The sequence below is a fragment of the Lycium barbarum genome, chromosome 9, assembly GCF_019175385.1.
Source record: "Lycium barbarum isolate Lr01 chromosome 9, ASM1917538v2, whole genome shotgun sequence".
In the NCBI taxonomy this organism is placed as follows: domain Eukaryota; kingdom Viridiplantae; phylum Streptophyta; class Magnoliopsida; order Solanales; family Solanaceae; genus Lycium; species Lycium barbarum.
Window position 1 is genome coordinate 120,118,472 of NC_083345.1, and position 22,161 is coordinate 120,140,632.

At 31.6% G+C, this 22,161-nt stretch overlaps 1 protein-coding gene across 2 annotated transcripts; it reads left to right on the forward strand.

Annotated features, from left to right (window-relative positions):
• Window positions 1-11,533: 11,533 nt before the first annotated feature.
• On the forward strand, window positions 11,534-17,899 carry LOC132609684 (probable transcription factor KAN2). 2 transcript variants are annotated; one of them, XM_060323791.1, is made up of 6 exons: window positions 11,534-12,610; window positions 13,034-13,110; window positions 14,927-14,981; window positions 15,153-15,315; window positions 16,290-16,353; window positions 17,252-17,899. In XM_060323791.1, exons 1-6 carry the CDS (start codon window positions 11,926-11,928, stop codon window positions 17,378-17,380), a joined length of 1,173 nt encoding a protein of 390 aa, XP_060179774.1. In that variant the 5' UTR covers window positions 11,534-11,925; the 3' UTR covers window positions 17,381-17,899. The 2 variants fall into 2 exon arrangements, with proteins under 2 accessions (XP_060179774.1, XP_060179775.1); XM_060323792.1 differs by having other exon boundaries at window positions 16,293-16,353.
• Window positions 17,900-22,161: the final 4,262 nt, after the last annotated feature.

A 22,161-nucleotide genomic window follows, 5' to 3' on the forward strand; every position in this document is an offset into this window, starting at 1 on the left:
TGTTAATATTATGATTGAATAATGAGCGAAAATGAAAGAACGTAAAAGAGTGACATTTCATTAAGACTTCAATCAAAATAGTACTATTAATTCTTGAAATTGGGTCCATATATTTAATCTCACTGCCATTTTGTGGCTCAAAGATAGGCTAGTGAATGAACATGTTGACCCATTTATCAGTGACAAACCTTGTCAGCTAGAGATAGAGACATATAATTTTTGTGTCGGTAAATTGAATTTTTTCTTCCTTTTTTCTTGCGAGTTACATTAATTTTTGGTTAATTATTAATGACACTAACATCCCACCCCCTTTTGGCTCAAAATATTCCACTCTCACGTGACCTCAACTCCAAACAGATCCTTATTGTATAACTTTAATATTGAGCAATAGAATGAGTACAAAGAAAGCTTTAATTCACTAGACATTTGCACCTTATATGGGTCGTGTCAGCATTTATTCTGAAAACTCATAATCTTCTTTAATATAAAGAACATCGAAAATCAAATTATATACATATGATAACCATCTAGTGGCTAGTCAAATCATGTGAGTTGAAAATTATGAGAGATCAGAATTTAAATTTCAGTAATAATGAAAGATATTAAGTGATTTTTTAATCAACAAGAGAAAGATTTCTCATTCCTTAACCGGAAAGATATGTGGCCATGAAAGATGGATTAAGTGGAAACATTTGTTTCTTCCATAATTTGAACCTTATGCTTAAGAATTGATAGGCAGAATTATTTGGCACCTATGTGAGTGCGACATAGCAAATAACTGAAGTCAAGGTGTCTGACACCCGTGGCAGAGGGCGAGCCGACAAGGGTGGGTCAAAGAGAAGGATTGACTGATTTCTAAGTTGGCAAGCTTATGAAGAAGGGGTTCACATGAGTCATGACACCTTAGGTGAATCTCACATCAGAACTAGAGAGGAAAGCTAAGAGCTTTATAAGGCATAATGCAAGTTCATATGGTATATAGGCACGCTTTTGAACTCGATGATTGCGTAGCCCAAAGAGACAAATTTGTGAGGTCTGTCGGATCGAAGTGGAAAATACGCGTCATGTGGTTGGGTCATGGCAAATGAAATATCAGAGCCGAACACTCCCTTAGTTCGGTGGAGAGGCAAACCACAGTGACGACACTGAAGTTTTGACGGGTGGGGGGGTGGGTATGTCACGCCCATGACGGATGGCGTGTAGACCAAAAGAAGCACTGCGTAAGGTTCTAGGCTAGCAAGCTTCTGAAAAAGGGTGCACATGACACCTTAGGCGTGTGAATCCCACATCGGAATGAGAGACAAAAATGAAAAGCTTTATAAGGCATATCACAAGTTGATATGATACGCATGCTTTTGAGGTCTATAATGGTGTAGCCCAAAACACTAATCCGTGGAGCCTGTCGGGCCAAAATAGACAATACACCATAGGCTTGAATCGTGACAAAATACATGCAAATTAGCATGTACACTACCATTATAAAAAACTAAACTAACATCCCACCCCCTTTTTGCTCAAATATTCCAATCTTTACATGAACGTTCCATGTTTCATTAGCACTCTCACGTGACCTCAACTCCCAAACAAATCCTCACTATGACTTTAATTTTGAGCAATAGAATGAGTTCAAGAAAGTTTCAATTCAGTAGACATTTGCACCATATATGGGTCTTGTCAGCGTTTATTCCGAAAACTCATAAACTTTAATATAATTAAAGAACATCGAAAATCAAACTATATAAATATGACAACCACCTAGTGGCCGGTCAAAATAATGTGGGTTAAAAATTATGAGAGACCAAGATTCAAATTTAATAAGAATAATAGATATTAAGTGATTGTTTTCATCAGCTTGAATTTCTATGGGCAAAGTAATTCAACTAATGTGTAAGTGCGATGTAGCATATAACTGAAGTCAAGGTATCTGACGCCTATGATGGAGGATGAGCCGGCGAGGGGGGAGGGTGAAAAGAAGGACTGACGGACTTGTAGGTTGACAAGCTTTTGAAGAAGGGGTGCACATGACATTTTAAGCGAATCTCACATCGGAACGAGAGATTAAAAAGTGAAGAGCTTTATAAAACATAACACAAATTCACATGGTATGCACGCTTTTGGGCTCGATGATGGCGTAGCCTAAAAGAAAAGTCTGTGAGGTTTTTTGGGACAAAATGGACAACACATGTCATGGACTTTTGTAATGACAATATGATATCAGAGTCGAACGCTTCCTTAATACGGTAATGGGGTAAACCCCAGCGAGAATGTTAAGTTCCTAAAGGAGGGTGTGAGGGAATATGTAATGCCCATGACACAGGAGGGTCAAAGAGAAGGGCTGACAGATTTCTAGACTGACAAGCTTTTGATGACAGAGTCAAACATAATACCTTAGGTGACCGCATTTGAACAGTAAAGGAAATGAAGTGATGTATAAGGTATAACACAATTTCATATGGTATGTGCGCTTTTAGGCTCAATAATAGCGTAACCCAATCTGTTTTGGTTTGTTGGACTAAAGCGAACAATACATGTAATGGGCTTGAATCTTGACATGGTACACGCAAACTAGCCGGAACGCTATTATGCAACAATAAACTATGTGATAATACCTTCTTTCAAAAATAACTAATTATTTAAAACGTCACTTGCGTTTGAGTACATACTTGTAACTTGCCGTATAGTCTAAATTATAATCCTTTATAATTTGGATTCTAATTTTGTGAGGAATTAACGGATCTTATGATAAAATAATCACATTTAGAATATGATACCATCGCTTGTACACTGAAACAATAAGAGTATTAATCTAAGATTCCTTCTTGTGTCTCTGTACCATAATCAATAGACAATGTATTGGGAAGCTGAGATGATGCATGAAAAACGATCTTACTTCTATACACTATTAAGAGTTTTTTTTTTTAAATTTTTTTTGTACAGTATTAGATAATTTAAAAAATAATTATAAGTTGTTAATAGCCTACAATAGTCAGACTTCTCTGTAATAGTCATTCTTTATAACGATATTCACTATACCAATCAAGTTTTATTTGAATCCGATTTTTACGTTATGTTATGTTATATGTTTTTCTATAACACCATCTCGCTATAACAATAAAAAATATCTGGACAAACAACGTTGCTATAAATGAAGAGGTTTGAATGTATTAGATTAATAACTCAGAAAATATGACAAATTGCATGTTACAATAGCATACATAATCAAATGCAAAAAATACACTATGATTTTCTTACCTTATATAATAAAAAATACAAATAGCTCTCGATGGCAAACAAAATTAGATGCTTCGTTTCAGAAATCCCTAAAAATAAGGAATATATGAATCTTATTCTCATTACCGAGGAATGGTTGATATTAATCCCCAGTACCCTTCAACTTTATGGTATATAGTATACAATTATTATCCCTTTGCCATATTATTACTGTTTAGTAGTAGTAATTTTTTAATTAATTGAGATTAATTCCATTTGCAGCAAAAACCAATGTTGTCAGTCTTCTAATATTTTTTTTTACCGTATTGATCGCTTCCATGACATTAAGTTAAATATTTTTAGTTAATTAAATTGATTACTAGTATAAGTTAATTATTATTAGGTTTTCTTAATCTGTGTCTGTACGTTGCTTCCTATGCTGTCGGAAACTCTAGGTCCCTAGGAATGATCTAACTTGTTATTACTTTCAAAGTTTCAAACACTTGCTATTAAAAAGAATACTCATATTTTTATATATCTTGTGGGAATTAAAGAACTGAAAATAAATGTTCCCTTATAAAATAGCAAGTCGTAGAGTTTCTTTAATTGGAACCATGGTAGGACTTGATCATGACTTTGCGGTTAAAATTCCATGCAAAAGCATTTTGTATTCAATTATGGTTTAAGTTAAATATACTAATAATGCAAAGTTTTTTTACACTATCAATACAAATCAACCCGTGAGAGATGTGATAACAGGTATATTACTTATAATTTTTACCAGGTTACCGATTTATTGTTATAATCTATTTGTGTAAGTATCTTTTTTATTCCAGTATATAAAATTTGCTTTCTTCTACAAAGTTTGGAAGCATTCTAATCTACATTGTACATGAGCAAGAGAGTATGATCGGATATTGGTCTAGGATTTCGAGTGTTTGGGTTAAACAATTTAAGTAAATTTTTAAACACAAAAATGGGGTTTGAGCCAAAACTACTTATTTATGCCGGAATTCGCAGCTCGGCCACTACCTTTGGATGGTTCAGAAACAATGTTATTATTACTAATAATATGTACTTCCCTCCCATTTCGAGTACTATTCTCTTATGATTAAGGCTAGCTATCAGTGGCGGAGTCAAAATTTTAATTAAGGGGGTTAAAAATATAAAGAAGTAGAGAAAAGAATAAGCGAAGGGGGTTCAACATCTACTATGTATATATAAAAAGATAATTCTCACCTTGTATATAAAGTGCAATTTTTTGCCCAAGGGGGTTCGTTGGCCCTTACTGGCTCCGCCCTTGCTAGCTATACAAGTTTTTTTAAAGAGAGAGGAAAAGTCAATTTCAAGTATTATAGCTTGTTTGGCCAAGCTTATTTTCCCCCAAAAGTACTTATTTTTTTAAAAGTGAGGTGTTTGGCCAAGCTTTTGGAAGAAAATGAGTGCTTTTGGGGAGTAGCAGAAGTAGTTTTTCAGAAGTTAAAAAAACAGCTTTTGCCCAAAAAAGTACTTTTGAGAAAAATGCACTTAGAAGCACTTTTTAAAAGCTTGGTCAAATACTAATTGCTGCTCAAAAGTACTTTTTAAATCAATTGGCCAAACACAAACTGTATTTCGCCACAAGTACTTTTTTGAAAAGTAATTTTGAAAAAAATATTTTCTAAAATAAGCTGATTTTAGATGCTTGGCCAAACATGCTATTGGTCTCGTATGATTAAGGCAGTAAAAGTATCTTTTAAAGGGTGTAAAAAAGCATAAAAGACAAATATAATGCATATTTTATCGCTAAGCAATAGCTGTTATTTATGGACGCAAATTTAATTCTTACAAGAATACGCATAAATGGTCCATTTTTTTTTTCAAGCACTTGGCATAAAACCAGCTACTTGTACTTTCTTTTCTCTTATATAATTTTTAATCCAATTTGGGGAAAAAAAAGGTCCAAGCAGTATGGCCTATTGAGAATAGAACTTTGAGGGCTTCAATATTGATGCCTCATAAAGGATGTTGGTTGAGAGTTTGACCGTCCGTTAAATGAGGGAGAAAAAGAGGTAGGTGTGTGTTGGGTTAGGGAGGGGGGTGGTTTGATTGTGGAATTTGATTTGGCAACAATTTAGTTTTATTATTGACCTATATGATGATTCTTTTAAAAATAAACTATCTTTTATTGCCAAAATTCAATTTTGTTGCCATATAGTATTGACTATTGTTGCAAAAAGTACTTTTGATAAAAAATAAAAAAATGCGCGTCGTTGTAATAACAGCCGTTGGGAAAAGTTTATGTAACAATAAAAAAATGTTGTTGCCAAAAGTACATTTTGCAACAATAACCTATCTATAGCAACAAATGTCTTCTTTCTTGTAGTGATATTTATGCTAATCCAATTAATACAAGAACATGCGTTGTGTATATAAACATTTATCAAGCTAACAATATAGGTCCCCCATATATCGAACACTTTGATTGTATCATAAGGTTATAATTGTTGGTTTAATTATAAGAGTATCAGATGTTGATAAGTATTTTCTGTATATACGGGAATCTAAGTCTATCCACAAAAAAAGAAGGTTCACACTATAAGATGAGAGAAAAACTTATAAATAGTAACTTTCCAACTCTCTTAACTAGAAAATAATTACTATTCGCGTTTTAACTTCACAAGTAAAACTCTAGGCCATTGTCATGAAACTTCACTGGTGGAAGCCAAAATTTAAAGACGAATCAAGATTTGAAGCTTATGCATTTAGAAGTCTAGTCCTTTTAAGTTAGTAAATTTTAAATTAATAATTTTTATATATTCAATTGATTTCTCAAGATAGACATAATTTGAATAAAAGCTATTGAATAGAACCATACCTCTAACCCCTATTTTAACTATGCACCACTAATAGCCCATTTTTTAATGATATTGCCGAAAAGTGACCAAGTAGCTATTTTGTCCTATAATATGTGATTGGATTTTAGTCATTTGTTGGAGTTTGGACCCAAAAGTTAACGGAACAAACAAGGAGAATTATGTACAAATTAAAGGTGTCTTATCTATACTTTTGACAATCACACACGCATAGAATAAGAGGTTGAAAGGCCTTTAAAGCTTTTCACTATCTTATCGATTTGCCCAAAAATATGATTTCTCCGTTGTAATTCATGTGACATTGTTTTTTATAATCAGTCCAAAAAAGAATAATATCTTCTTATATTCAGTAATAATTTTATTCTAAAATTCTCATTTTACTCTTAATGAAATAATTTCTAGTCACAAAAAATTCTTAGTTTTGTTTTAGATCACAAGATTAAAAAATCTTCCTTTCTTAAACTTCATGCCCAGTAAAACACCTTTATATAAATTGGACGGAGGGAATAGTGCAGATGTAACTTGTGCTGACCTAAATTTAGGACTTCAAGTTCAAAACAATTAGTAGACGTTTGGCCATGAAAATCAAATATTTTTCACTTTATTTGGAATTTTGAAGTTGGAGTGGAAGATGGAGTTATGTTTGGTTATAATTTTTGTAACGAATATTTGATTGTTTGAATGTACTGAAAGTGAAAAAAAGTGAAAATAGATTTTTAGCTATTTTTAAAATTCCAAATACAACTTCAAGTTATATTTGGAATGTTCATGGCCAAACGTTAATTTCCAAATAAAGTGGAAAAAAAAATCGAAAAAAGTGAAAATTTATCATGGCCAAACGGGTCCTTATAGTCGTAACTTTAGGTTCATCAGACTAATAATCCTCCCCAATCAGTGGTAAAATGCATAACCATTTTGTTTTCCAGTGGCCAATAACTTTAGTTATATTAATTCTGTATACTAAAGGGATTAAGAAAATAACAAGCATTAGCACACTGATAAATTGAAGAGGCTCAACATCTAATATATACACATAAAAAAAGCTAACCTTATAAACGCAATGCAATTTTTCAACATAACGGGTATGAATGAACCTCTTTGCTTCGTAGCTCCGCCCATAAGAGGAACAAACACCTATTGTTGATTATCTCGACTTGCAAATAATATATAACTTTCTAGAGATGTGTAAATTCAAAATTGAAGTCAGTTGATTCAAAATGAACATGACCTTATAATTATATATAAACTTTGAATGTTTTTTCACACATGTATACGTTGTTCGATCTAAAATCAATGAATTCAACTAAACTAACCTACAACACCGGCTCTAGATCCGCCTTTGGACATCACTTAATAAAGATTAGTTTTTTTTAATCCATGGCTTGGCAGTTTGATAATTATTCTTTTATTTTTTTCAAGTTTATTCTTCTTTCTATTAATAGTTAATATAAATAATTTAATTTAATATTGTTATTGGGAGAAATGATTGATTCGGACTTTAGTTTTTTTCTCCGTAAATTGAATAGTAATAGGACCAGTCATTTATATCTAGTAAATATAATGGACCATTAGTGAAGCACCAAATAAGTAGTCATTGCAATAATTATAATTCTAGTTACGTTTACGTTTATTCTTTTGTCTTTCTAAGGATGAAGAAGGGGAAGTAAAATCTTTGCTTTATTTTTTTAATTACTGCAAATTAATCTATTGCTTAAAGAATACTAATGAATATACATTTCAAATTTTGCTTCAGTTTTAAACATCGATATTTCATTCTCAAGTTGAAAAGAATAGCATGTTTCAAACTTCAATTGAGAAACATCCTTTATAAAACTAGAAAGTTTGTAAAACTTTAAAGTGAAATTTAGACATAAGATGGGATAGGTGAAATATTTTTTCACTATTTACTTATTATCATTCTACTGAGTACCGCATTAGATGTTTACCTTAATCCAATGAATACACGGTACATGTTTTTAAATACACTCATATCACTAAATCATATGTAGTTGATCAACACATGTTATCACCTTAAATTATGACTTAACTATGGTAAATTAGTATGATCCGGTGTAAACAGTGGACACGGATATTTTTTTTCCCCAATCGGATATCCATCTATAAGTGAGTGAAAACTATGAAAAAGTAAAATTCAAATTTGAACAAAGATGATGATAATGATGATTTATTTTCGTCTGTCCATCTTTTAATTCATAGTTACTTATTAAAAAGAGGAGGAAAACTATGGTTCCAGATTATGTGTATACATATTTGAGGAATAATCAAGTTGATACCACTTTTGGTTTGTCACATAACGTGTTATTCCACTGAAATGGGATTTTTATTTTATTTTACATGATTGTCAAGTCTACGTGACACAATTAAGATCCAATGGATTTCACAATACATGTGTCTCATCCATTCATGGAACAAAAAAGGCAATTTGAAAGGAATTTTATTTTTATGTACAAGCAATCTTGCTAAAGATAAGTTGATGTGTCTCTCTGTCGAAAATTGTAAGATTGTTGTGACTCTTTTGGGCAAGTTTTTGAAGCATCTATAAAATATCTTTGTCTATGAGAGACGAATTAAGGATTAAGAGTAACCTGCCTTTATTGATACTAGTTTATGTGTTTGTGCTTTGCATGAATATATCTTGCGTCAAATACTATGAAATGCGTATTAATAAATTTTCAGCTTATATATATTCTAAAAAAATAATTATCAAGTATTTCAATTTTATGCAATACGGAATAATTTTCTTACAAAAATTATATAATTCTTAAAGTCATATTTAAAAATCGATCAATATTATCAAATCAACATTTCACAAGTTTTTTAAACGAATGCACAATGCTTTTAAACGTGAAATGGAAATGGTAAAAAATGTCCTTAACGTATTGAAAATGATTTAAATTTGCTCTCCTCCACCTATTGGACCCCTATTGCGCTTAACATTAGTTTTCAAGTTAAAATTGTCCCTCCTCCACCTATTGGGCACCCAATTGCCTTTACGGTTTAAAATGTCCCTCCTTTTAATAGGATTATAAAATATCAGATGTATGATTTTAATTAAATAGATTGTACTGATTTATCGGTCCACATAGATATTAGACCCAGCCCATAAGTAATCCCACCCATCCCAATTTTTATGTAGCTTAATTTGTAATATTTTGTTAATAGTTAATTAGAAATTCAAAATCCTAGATATCGGATAAAATTTTAAAGATTAAGATACATTGTTACATTTGTTTTACTCATTGTCTTAAAATAAATACTTTAGTTTAATGACACTTTTTATTTTCACTATGAAACATAAGAGGTAAAAGGTAAACTAACACCTAAACCCTATGAACATACCGTCTATGTTAAAATTCAAATTTTGCACTCTTAAGAGTCTTCAATTAATTAGATTAGGATTGAAATTGAGAAGCAATTTTTGTTTCAAACTCTATTTTACCCGTGATAAGTTTGTTTACCAAAATAGCCAATAAAAATAGTAATAATAGAATTAGACTAAAAGGGTACTTAAATCGATCAATATTTTACGGATATTTTTGTTGTTCAACATTGTTATTCGTCTCCGGTCTCTTAGAACAGTGTGCTGCAAAATTTTGCTCTCCAATATTACATTCTGTATCATTCAATTTATTTGGTGTAAGCTAAAAGATATTATGAGATCACCACACCCAATAAGAAGATTAGAATGAAAAAGTAATATTAATAAATGAACAATAATGCCAAGAAATTAAATTAGAAGTAGTTGCATTCCTATATTGTCTTGATCTCAACCCTTTTATTTAAGTTTTTATTGAAACAAAACATGTCATGTTAAATAGTAACAGGAAACAAAAAACAAAAAGCAAGTCAGTATTTAATATAGCTAGGGATTTTTCTTCTTCTTAGTCTTATTTTGCTTGAACTTGCTAATTCTTAAAAGTCAAAGAAATATTTATTTTGGTTAACAATAGTTACGTGATAATGACTAAGCAGGAATCCTTGGCTCCTACTAACTCAAATTTAGAAGGGAAAAAAAGGAAATAGGGAGTTCGTTGGTTTTAGGATTTTTATTTTTCAGTTGAATTCGAAATCCTAGATTGTAGGGGAAAAACTAATATTACAATTTTATTCAATATGAAATTATGTTTTAGAGAAAATTTCAAGTTAAAGAGTACAAAAGTCGTACAATATTTGAAGGATATTTTGGTCAACCAAGATTTATATTCATACTTTTATAATAGTATAGATAGATAGATTAATCTAGAATCAACTATTCTTAGTTTTGTTTTTTTATTCCTAGCCAGAGAAATTAAACTATTTTGAACAGTAAGAGCTATAAGACTAATGACCCTATTCCCTCCAATTCACTCCTTAGCCTTTTCCTTTAGAAGAAGTAGCGGCGGGAGATTTAATTAATCAAAATTCAGGATTTTATAACAAATTTTAAGTAAATATACAATAATAATTGGGTTCACATTCAAATATTTATAAAGATTTAGTAATTTAACGAAAACTATTGAGTTCTCGTGAACATAAATGTTATACTCTAGATCTTCCTCTACCTGTGGTCGAATACTCACTTACGTTAACCTATTTACGACTAAAATAGGGTTAAAACAAGTTGTCAAAATTTCAGAAACTTAGGGTGTGTTTGGTATGGAGGATAACTAGAAAATAAGTCATTTTTAGCAACCAAACAATAAAAATCTTTTCTATTTAAAGGGGAAAAACTGCTTTCTTAGCTTATGTTTTTCTCCGATAATCCATTAATTAAAATAACTCCTAAAATTTAGAAAATGTTGGTTAGTAAGACAAAGTTACTGAAAATATTTTTCGTGTGATATTTTCCGTCATACCAAACACACCCTAAAATGGAACAAAAGTGATATTTAGACTTTCTAATCAAGCAGAGTTTGATTAACCATTTTAACTAGTATGTCTGAAAATGTTCTGAACTTCTTGAAAGAGAACTGATAGGTTAGACTTCCATGCACTTTAGTGTAAAAAATATTTAAATAATTAAATTATTTAAAATATAATTGTACGTAATTTTTTTTGTAGATTAATTGGTAAGCTAAAATAAATTATAAATAATCTATTATAACTTATTAAATTACAGTACTAACATACAAAAAATACAATATTATCAGTGTATATTAACTTAAATCCAAAAGGTAAATCTGCATTATTGAGGGACAAATGCACACATAAAAGCTTACATTAAAATGTTCCTTTTCTTTACCAAAAGAATGCTAGGTTAAAACCCAAAAAGTAAAAAAGGAACAAAGTCACAAAACTCACTTACTTTTCCTCTTTCTTTTTTCTTCCTCATCTTTTTTCTTGCTTTTCATCTTACCCCATGTCCAGAGAAGAATCAAACTACCCCACCCCACTACCCCCTAGTGTCCCCCAAGTACCCTCAAGTGTCATTTTCTCACATATACTTCACACAAAAGAAACAAGACATTCACTTCATACACCTTCTCATTTTTTTTCATCTTCTTCTTCCTCTTCCTTTCTCTCTCAATCTCAAATCCCAACAACTTCTTCAATTCCCCTTTCATTTGATCATCATCATCATCATCAAACCCCATTTCAAGAAAAACCCAAAATTTTCCTCTCTAGCTAAAACTCTATACATATCCCCCTTTTCATCTCAAAATTAATTCAAATCTTCCTCAAACAAGCTACTAGTCCTTATTATAACTACCTACTTACAAACACAAGAAACAACAAGGAAGGAAGGAGAGAAAAGGGAGAGCTATAACTAGAAAGATGAGTTGTTCGTAATAATCCTGTCTTATTTTTTAGGTTACTAATTCTGTTCGTCGTGCTTATTTCTTTTTCCTTTTGAATAAACATGGAGTTATTCCCAGTACAACCAGATTTATCCTTACAAATTAGCCCTCCAAATACCAAACCCTCATCATCATCATCTTGGAAGAGTTCTACAAGTAAGAATACTACTCAAGAAGAGAATATAGATTTGGATTTTTGGAAAAGAGCTTTGGAATCAAGAAACCCCCATATTACTAATACAAACTCTTCTTGCTTTGAGCTATCTTTATCATCAAATATTCCAAGACCTAGTAGTACTACTCATCATCAAGAACCTAATTACTCTTCTAGCCAATATTTCCAAAACACTTATAACACAAATTTTATTAATAACCCTATACATCAAAACCAAGTTATGAGCCCTCATCATGATCTTGGTTTTTATAGACCTATAAGAGAAGTTCCACTTTACAATAATCAAAACCCTCTTCTTCCATTTGATAATACTACTACTACAACTACATTACCTATACCATCTTCTCCTAGTTCTTTTAATAATAATTATAACATTAACCCTATCTCTTCATCAAATAGCCACTATCAGTCCCATCATCATCATCATCAACAACAACAAAGTGGGCTAATGAGATCAAGATTCTTTTCAAGATTTCCAGCTAAAAGGAGTATGAGAGCTCCAAGAATGAGGTGGACAAGTACCCTCCATGATCGTTTTGTTCGTGCTGTTAAACTCTTGGGTGGACATGAAAGTAGGCTACTTGCTTAATTTTTTTATCTATGCTTTTATTCATTATTAATTGAGGGTTTATGCTAATTTGGGTCTGATAACGTGAAAAATTAAGTGTATGATTTGATACGACCGGTTAAGTTGTAGTAGTAGTGTAAAAACTCTTTATACTGTCGGTGTATGTAAGTTAACTTCTTAAATGAAAAGGGGTTTAACTCATATGCACCGATAATGTTAAAAAATTCTATACTATAGTGTATTTTAATTTAATACGTTGTGGAAGTTACATGCCGGACTTATTTCTTATATTACTAATCTCATTTTTTAAGGACGGTTAATTCCATGTTGTTATTTTTAGGTATATTTTCAGTGTATAAGGGTTATTGAGAAAATCTTGATATTATGAGCTTAACTAACAATGTTCCACTGTTTTTGGGGAATGTAGGAGCAACACCCAAGTCAGTTCTTGAGCTCATGGATGTGAAAGATCTCACTTTGGCTCATGTTAAATCCCATTTACAGGTAATTCTTTTGGAAAGTCCACTAATTTTTTCTTATAATATAAAAGGGCTATGTTTTGGAATTTCAAAATGTGTTCATTAGTAAAATTATTTTTTTGGAGTCTTCACAAAAGGCTATGGTTTCTTTCGTACAACTACTTTGGACAATAGCCTATATCATCAGAAAGGATGTAAAATTTCACAGACATTTCAAATTCCAATGCCTCTTTTTTATACATATTTTTCTTCTTTTTTTTTTGTTTCTCTCAAATCCTCAAGACTTCTTTTTCTACTAGTAGATCTGATGGTTCTGCAAGCCTATTATATAATACAGCTTTTTTCTTGGGAGAATGAACCATATATTCATTCATGTATGAGTAGCAGTAACAGTACTTGTACTAGTAGTAAAAAAAAGAAGAAGAAAGACTCAGTTCAATAAAAGGAGAGAGAGAGAGACAGAGACAGAGACAGAGAGTCTCATTCTTAATGATTCAGCAATAATAGCATCAGGATTAATATTAACAGAACTAAAAAAATATAAGAGTTGTTTCTTTCAAGGGATAAGGGATTATAATTCGAGATTGAAGTAGAGACAAAAGTCATTATGCCCTGCGTAGGGGGAGGGACCAAGCTAGAGTGTCGAGTAATAGTTTTTGTTGAAATTTTGTATTGTCTTAAAATTTTATTGAACTGTACAAATTATTACTAATTTACAACTCAATAACTTATAAATATTACAATTCAGAACCCATAAGCTTTTAGCCACTGCTCGGCTTTTAAGATGGGAGCTGGCTAACTTAAACAAGTTTAAGACTCATTAATGATTAATCTTGTACACATTGATTATAAAAGTGAAATTTGTAAACCTCCTTATTGAATCAAAGAATGTGAAATTTGTAGGTAAACCTTAACCAAAGAATATTTATAGGTAAATTAAACCTCTTTGTGAAATTTGTAATTTTGAAGATAATAAATTTGTAATCTTACTTTCAGAGTTTCACTGTAACCGGCATTTAGAGCAGGAATGGTAGGGCTATTGGAAAGAAAGTACAAATAAGTATCATGTCTTTAGTGAAGTACTTATAACCACTTGTTTGTTGAATTAATTACATCATTCACAATAATTAAGCACCTGGTTACAGGCATTTATGATATATATATATAATTAAGCGTCTGCATGGGGATCATGAATTAAGCATACATGAATGCACATGATGATATGGGGCAGAAGCAAAAAGGTTGTCATCATTTTCTATCAAGCTACCATTTCCTAGTACAAGGAATAACCTATTGTGTGGTCTCACTTTTTTCCTCCACTTTTTCTGGATAAGTTTTAAAAATATGTACTCCTATTAATTAACTATGGCTAAATAATTAAAGTATATGTGCAAATATAATTATGTATATATTGATTTGATGTAAACAATTGATACCAGTAAATTTTATCGTACTGTATCCGGGAGCAAAGTCAAAAATCTTCATAAGGGGATCCAGTTTTTAGCAATAGGCTAAATCACACTTCTAGATTCAACCCTTGTATTTAGCATACACTTTATTATGTTTTTGCCAGTAATATACATGTATAAATAAGTAACTTTTTTAGGAAGAGATATCATTTGAATCCCCTTGCTTCCGACGATTTTTGGCGTTAATTACAAAATAAAATAAAAGAGTATGTGGTTACATTTTGGGATTAAACTTATATGCACCGGCAATTTAATAAACTTGTTGTAGAATGGTTATTTGTCGTACTTTTCAAATAACTGGTTCAGCTTATTAATGATAGTTACTCGTAAAACTATCTTTTGCCGATCTAATAGTGTAAAAAATCTTTGCAGATGTATCGGACAGTGAAAACAACTGATAAATCAGCAGCAGGAGGAGCTTCTTCAGGTAAAAAATACAGTCTAATTCGTGTATAAATGATTGTTCATTACAGGGTATTTTTAAGAGTAAATTAAATATTTAATATGTACAATATGAGTACTACTAGTACTTCTAAATATTTTTGTTTATGAAAAAAAGTTGAACAAAAGTCCTTTTCTTTCTTCTGAACATGTTTAGGCCAATCGGAGGTGTTTGATAATGTGTCATCTGGGGATAATTCTGATGAATTAGTGCTTGATGTTCAAAATTCAAAGAAGTCTGATTTATCAGTTCAACAAGGAAGGCAAAATATGTATCATCAAGAGAAAGATTATGGTGGTCTTTGGAGTAACTCGTCAAGGTAAACATTTATGTGATATGCAACTCAATTATTATGGATCAATCAAGTCCATTTGTGCTTAAAAATTGAAATACATAGAGCTAGTGAGAGGATTAATAGCCTGTTTGGCCTAGATTTTGAAAAGTTTAAAGTTCTTATTTTAGGGGTTGAGGTGTTTGGCCAAGCTAATTTTAATGAAAAAATAAGTGTTGTTGAGTAGTAGTATAAACTGTTTTCTGAAACTGAAAAAAGAATGTATAGTTTTTTTTATTTAGAATCACTTTTGGAATCTTGACCAGACACAAATTATTACTTTAATATTGACAGAAGTATTTTTCAAATTGATTAGCCAAGCAAAAAATTAATCCTCTCCTAAACTAATACTTCATTGTTTTATGCTGTAATGATGAAAATTCAGAACCTTACATATCATGTGTTATCTGAAAAATCATTGAACACCCTCCCAAGCAACAAATTAGAAAGAATTAATGTTCACTAGGCTGCTTATAACTACTTGTACATAAAATAAAAAATTTAAGTTATATTTGGTGAAGAGGATTTTATAAAGAATTTTTTTACATGTAATTTGTTTTGAGTCTTTCTATTAAATTTTTTGGCGCCGCTACTACTACTTATAACACTTTTGAAACTAGACCCCCTACTAGGAAACTTAGTATCAAAGCTAACACTATCTATTAAGTACATGGCCACCATATGTAAAATTCTCTTTAGGTGCCAAAGGCAAAGGGCTAGGGCCATGTGTGCAACTTTTATAATTTCATCAAAAGGGGATATCATAAGAAAATTGAAAGACATGAAAAAGAAAAAAGGAAGCTGAGTACTATAAAAATATGACATAGCAGTACTAAAAGATAGTAGCTTTCTGTTTTCTCAGTCTCTTTTATTTTTCTTTCTTCTGCATGCATGCATGACCTCCACTGATTGATAGAAAAATTATTCTCTTGAATTGAATTGCAATATTTGTGATTTTGTAGCAAAGAAAGTTGGCAGATGCATGGGAAACTAAGAGATCATCCAGGAAACATACCTTCTTTAGAGGTACTATATTACTCTAAATTACAAGTTGCTATGTGCATTTACCATTATGTCCTTAAAGATGCTACTTCCTGCATATATGTGCAATGAGGATAGTTTGCTACTTTGCTTACAATATCAAGTAGAATTGTAGAATACCCCCTCTGTTCCAATGTGATGTGTCTTTCCTTTTATTATATATATATAAAAAAAAAGAAAGTAATAATACATTTTTGTACTTAGTATTCTTTCCGTCTTAATTTACACGACACTTTTCAATTGTCGACAAGGTAAAATATATATATAGATAATGTGAAAATTCGACATGCTGTCAATTGTATATTATTTCAATTCTTTTTCATTTATTTGATGAACTTGCTGAAGTTGACAGAAAAGATCAAGCTTATGAAAGTTTTTTGGCCGAACAAACAATCTTATTAACAACCCAAACACCAGTCTCTTTATGAAACTGTACGCTACAAAAATGGAAAACGGCAATTAGCTATGAAATCGTCGCTAGTTTTTTTCTTAAAAGCCCATAGCAAACATGACTTTATGATAATTCGTCTGTTTCTTAATAGCCCATAGCAAACATGACTTTTTGATAATTCGTCGCCAATTCGTCCTTTGATATGATTAGCAATGAATTTTTGTTGTCTAACGACAGAAGTTGTCCAACGCTTATTCTTGTCTTTATTGTAATAATACATGTATTGCCTCTAATACATGGATAGGGTAGCATTTTAAAGTTCTTAGATGGCAGTACATACAACATGCAGTATATTGCTTCATCATTGTTACATATATTCCTCAATCTGTCCTTTTTATTCCTTTATTCACACACACTTATCTTATTTCTAATTATATTCTTCCTTAGTAGTAATTCATTTTTTTTCTTCAAAAAAAAAAAAAAAAAAAACAGAAAGACATGGAAGCAAAATGCACAAGCTATGAGGGAATATCAACAGAAGTGAGCTCATCAAGCATAACACAAGCAAGTCCAAAGAAGCCTAATTTGGACTTCACTTTGGGAAGGCCTAATATTTCATAGTACTAAGAAAAGCAAAAATAGAAAAATATTAATTAAAGTCTCTGCATGGACAAAAAAGTACTACTCATTTTGAAATCATTAGTAAAAAGAAAGGAAAAGAAAGGAGAGAGAATCAAGTACCCACTGAGGGAAAAATCAGATAAAAAGAAAGAAAAAGAAAAGGGAAAAGAAAGGAAAGGAAAAAAGTGAGGTAAAAAAAGACAAGGAGACAAGAAAGACAGAAAGCAAGAAAAAAGAGAAGGGAGGGAAAAAAAGTGCATTTTCCTTCTTTTTTTTTCTCCTTACAATATTCTTGTGATGATCTCCAAATCAAACAGTACGTTATATTGTTCCTTTTGTTTTCCTGCAAAATTGGAAGGAAAAAAAAAAAAAAAGCATTTGAAGTCTAATTTATTTTAGTATTGTTATAGTAGTAAGAGATTAGTCAGTATAGAGAGAAAGTTATATTTTTCTTTTCCTTGGTGCTTGTATGAGGCATTTACATTTAACAAGAAAATATACTATCTCCAATTCATATTATCTGTCTTCTAATATTATTTTTGCACACCTATTAAGAAAGCCATTTGACAATCTTAATATTAAAATATTCGTACAATAATTTATATTCTATATTCTGCCGTTAAAAATAATTATATGTTGTCTATATATATAACTTAAATCCTTTATTTAAACTGACCTTCTTATCTCTTTCTTAAACGTTATACTTAATTAACACTCCACTAATTGATGTACATAGTAAGAAATTTTGGTAGGAATGACTATTTATTCCTAGACATAATCACATGCTTTACACTTTCCCAACAAAGGATTTGGAAAGAAAGGAAAGGAAAAGATAGGAGGAATTATTGGTAAAGGAGCTAAAAGAATGTAGACATAGGAAATGAAAAAATAACAAGAAGAAAAAGACAAGAAAAGAATTAAAGGATGTTATATATAGTAGTCCTTTTTATGCTCATTATGTGAGGGTGTCTTTTTCTTCTTTATTCTTTATCAATATCTTGTTTCCTTTTCTTTAATATAAATTTTTACTTTAGTTTTCACAAAGTCACTTTCCAAAATATTCTCACAGTACTTCTCCTGAATTTAACAAGATTTCTCAAAAATTCTTCAATTTCCATATATTTGTTGTCCTAAGTAAACAATGTAAGCCTGAAGAATGAGTCAAGTCAAAGTAGTCAAATTACATGAAATTTCCCCTTTAAAAAACCCAAAGTACTTTTTTTTTTTTTTTTAATTTCTTATTTTCCACATGAAGTTTTAAAAAATTATTATTACCCTTATTTTCCCCTTGAAAAAAGGGAATCGTGTAATTAAGCTATGGTCAAAATCAACAATTTCTCTGTTCCCTTCCCAATCATTCATAAAAAGAACTCTTAAAAAAAAGCATTTTTTCCAAGTAATTTCTTATGGTCAGGTGACTAAAGTTTCTGATTTCTTTTATTCCTTTTCTTGATGTAATGTTTCTCTGTAATTCTTCAAAAAAATTGTTTTACCCTAGTTTGATATTTTAATCAATAGCAACTGCCTGATTGTGTGTGTTTTTTTGTTGTTGTATTTCTCTCTACAAATTACTTTTTTTTTTTTTTTTTTTGCGCACGCATTAATTGTTCTTGTAGACACTAATGCAGTAAAGGACTAGGCCTTTGGATAAGAAATTGCTTTTAGATAGGGGAGGATTTAGCATCTTGCGTGTGGGATCACGAGAACTCAGTAATAATTTTTGTTCAAATCTTAAATAGGTGTATTAAAATATTTATTAAATAATCATATATATATTTAACTGTAACTTCGATTATTATGATATATTAACTTGAAATCGTTGTAGAAATTAAATCGATAAACTTTAACTTTTGAATCACCCCTAAGTATAATGAAGGGTAAAAATTGCTTTTAGAATTTCAATATAATTATTATTTCCTTGATATCAATAGTAAAAATTAGATAATAAAGCATTTAATGGATGGGTATAGAAAGCGACTTAAGAGAAGAAAAAGTAAAGGTAGGGATTACAACTTACAACATTTAGGAATATGAAATAATTCTTCTTTTATTCCATGTGATTTTAGGATTGCATAAAAGCTCCCAATATATACCCCACCTAAAGCTATCTTTACCTTAAGAAGGAAAGTTATTAATGATTGATCATAACTCAATTATTGGAGATTTTTTTTTTTATTTTTTTATATATAATCTTAAATCAATTATTTGAGCATATAGTTATTAATGTTACATTCATTTGATACTTTGGACAAAAAATAATTATGACACAATTTTTTTTACAAGAATACAAATATAGGCATTTCATATTAATTATAGTATGAGTTTAACCTTTAAATTAAATAGCGGACGATATTACGGAAGGACTAGCATGTCACTATTATAATCTCTAACCCCCTGTTTGGATGGTGGTTTCCCGTGGTTCATTAATGTATGATTTTCTATGAAACCATGTTTGTTTCCACTGTTCTTAAAATTATGTGGTATGGTGTTGTAAACCCATGGTTCATTCCATGGTTATATAACCATGAAAAGTCTCAATTATTATAACCACGGATTTGGTGGTTTTCCGTGGTTACGTATTTTATTTCTCCATTATACCCCACCCCCTCCCCCATCCTACCACTCACCCCCACCCCACCCCTGCCCCACCCTCCACCATGGTCCATCCCACCCCACCCTCCACCATCCATCCCACACCACCCCCACCCTACTACTCACCCCCACCCCTGCCTTACCATCCACCCCCACCCCCAACTACCCCACTCCTCTGCCACCTACCCTAACCACCACCCACTACCCCTCACTACCGCCCAACTCCACCCCACAACAACTCACCCCCACCTTACCACCCACTACCCCCACTCTCATCCTACAACTACCCACCCCTCCACCACCCCCACCCACTACTCCTTACCACCACCCAACCCCACCCCCACCCTACCACTCACTTCCACCCTCATCCCACAACCACCCACCCCTCCACCATCCCCATCCAATACCTACTTATTTTTTAAAGTTCCTACTGTATTCTTTACCTGAGTTTTATTAATATATATAAACTAATTTCTAATTAAGAGTTAAGAGTATTTTAGTAAACTTACAAGTTATTATACAATACCATACAGTAAAACCAAACAATACAAATGTTATTAAACCAGAACAAATGACACAGTCTATCAAAACATGGTGTTCATTAATACAGTACAATACAATACAACACCGTACTATACCATACCATACTGTACATTAATGAACAATGGGAAACAACCATCCAATCAGAGGGTAAGGGTAAGAGTTTGTTTGCACTCATGTTTAAATTAATTATCGAATGCAAAACACATTTCTTGCATAGACACATTTATCACTTAATTATGGTTAATTGCATATTTTACTTTAATTGTACTCCATTCGTCCATGTTTATTTGTCCACGTTTGACTTGACACATCCTTTAAAAGAAATAAATAAACTGATAATTTTACTCTATCTGTCTAAATTATTATAAGTCATCTAAATGTTGGAATCGAATTGGAAATAATTAGTAGTTAATAATAAGGGTAAAATAGATATAAGATGACAAATTATCTCTTGATTTTCTAAGCTGGCCAAGTAAAAATTATGGACATCTATCTTAGTATATATATAGTGGACAAGTAAAACTAGACGGAGTGAATACAATTTTTTTTTTAAAATTTACTCACTCGGTGAGAATAAGTATTTACTGAATTTTAAGTAACTTATATGGCCAGCGAAAATTGAGGCTCTGTATTCGGAGTGTAGGAATTTGGGAAGGGAAACCTTCGTTAATTTGTTAATTAAGAGAGAATGAAGTTCAAAGTTCAAAATTTTAACCCTAATCTTTTGATAATGCATATAATGGACACTGCACACGTGTACAAAGTTCATGCTGGCCTAGTTTGGATATTTTTGGACATAAATAGTTTGGACAAATAATAACAAAGCTCTTGGGGTAGTTAAGACGTTCATAAAAGAACATTAAACTTGAGATGCATATGGGTGTTTTTCAGACATCGGGTTCAAAATTTTAAGTTTAGGAAGTACGGATTTTAACCCTTTTTTGTTTCTAGGTTCTAAATAAATTAAGACAAAATTACGCCCTATGTTAATTAGGATAATAACGCTACCAAAATTGACCCACTTTCTAAAATCTTACAAAAAAAATGACCCTCTCCTCCTCCTCCTCCTCCTCCTCCTCCTCTCGCGCGCGCGCTCTCTCTCTCTCTCGCGCGCTCTCTCTCTCTGCCTCCTCTCTCTCACTCTCTCTACCGCGACTCATCGGAAAAATCCACTCAGATCTGGTGGTGGTGAGCGAGGTGGTGTGGCTGGTGGTTTTCACCGGACCTTTGACGTGATCTCTTTGGTGGTGTTCCATCGTTGCTGCTCCGTCGTTGGTGGCTTGATAATCGAAAAATCCACTCAGATCTGCTGCTGCTCTATCGTTGGTGGTGTTGGAGTTAGTTTTCTGTATAATAGTGTATAATATTGTATAAAAGATATGTATACACTCATATACACACCTCTTATACACTATTATACATTTTGATACACCTATATACATAATGTATATGTATTGTATAAAAGTGCAATTCTTATTCAAAACCAGTCCAAATCTATGTTTATACCCACTTATACACTATTGTATAATTGTGTATAAATGTGTATAAGTGCGTATTTTTATGTATAATATTGTATAATTATATCTTTTAGTGTATATACCTATACATTATACACTTTCATACACCTATGTACATAACGTACCTGT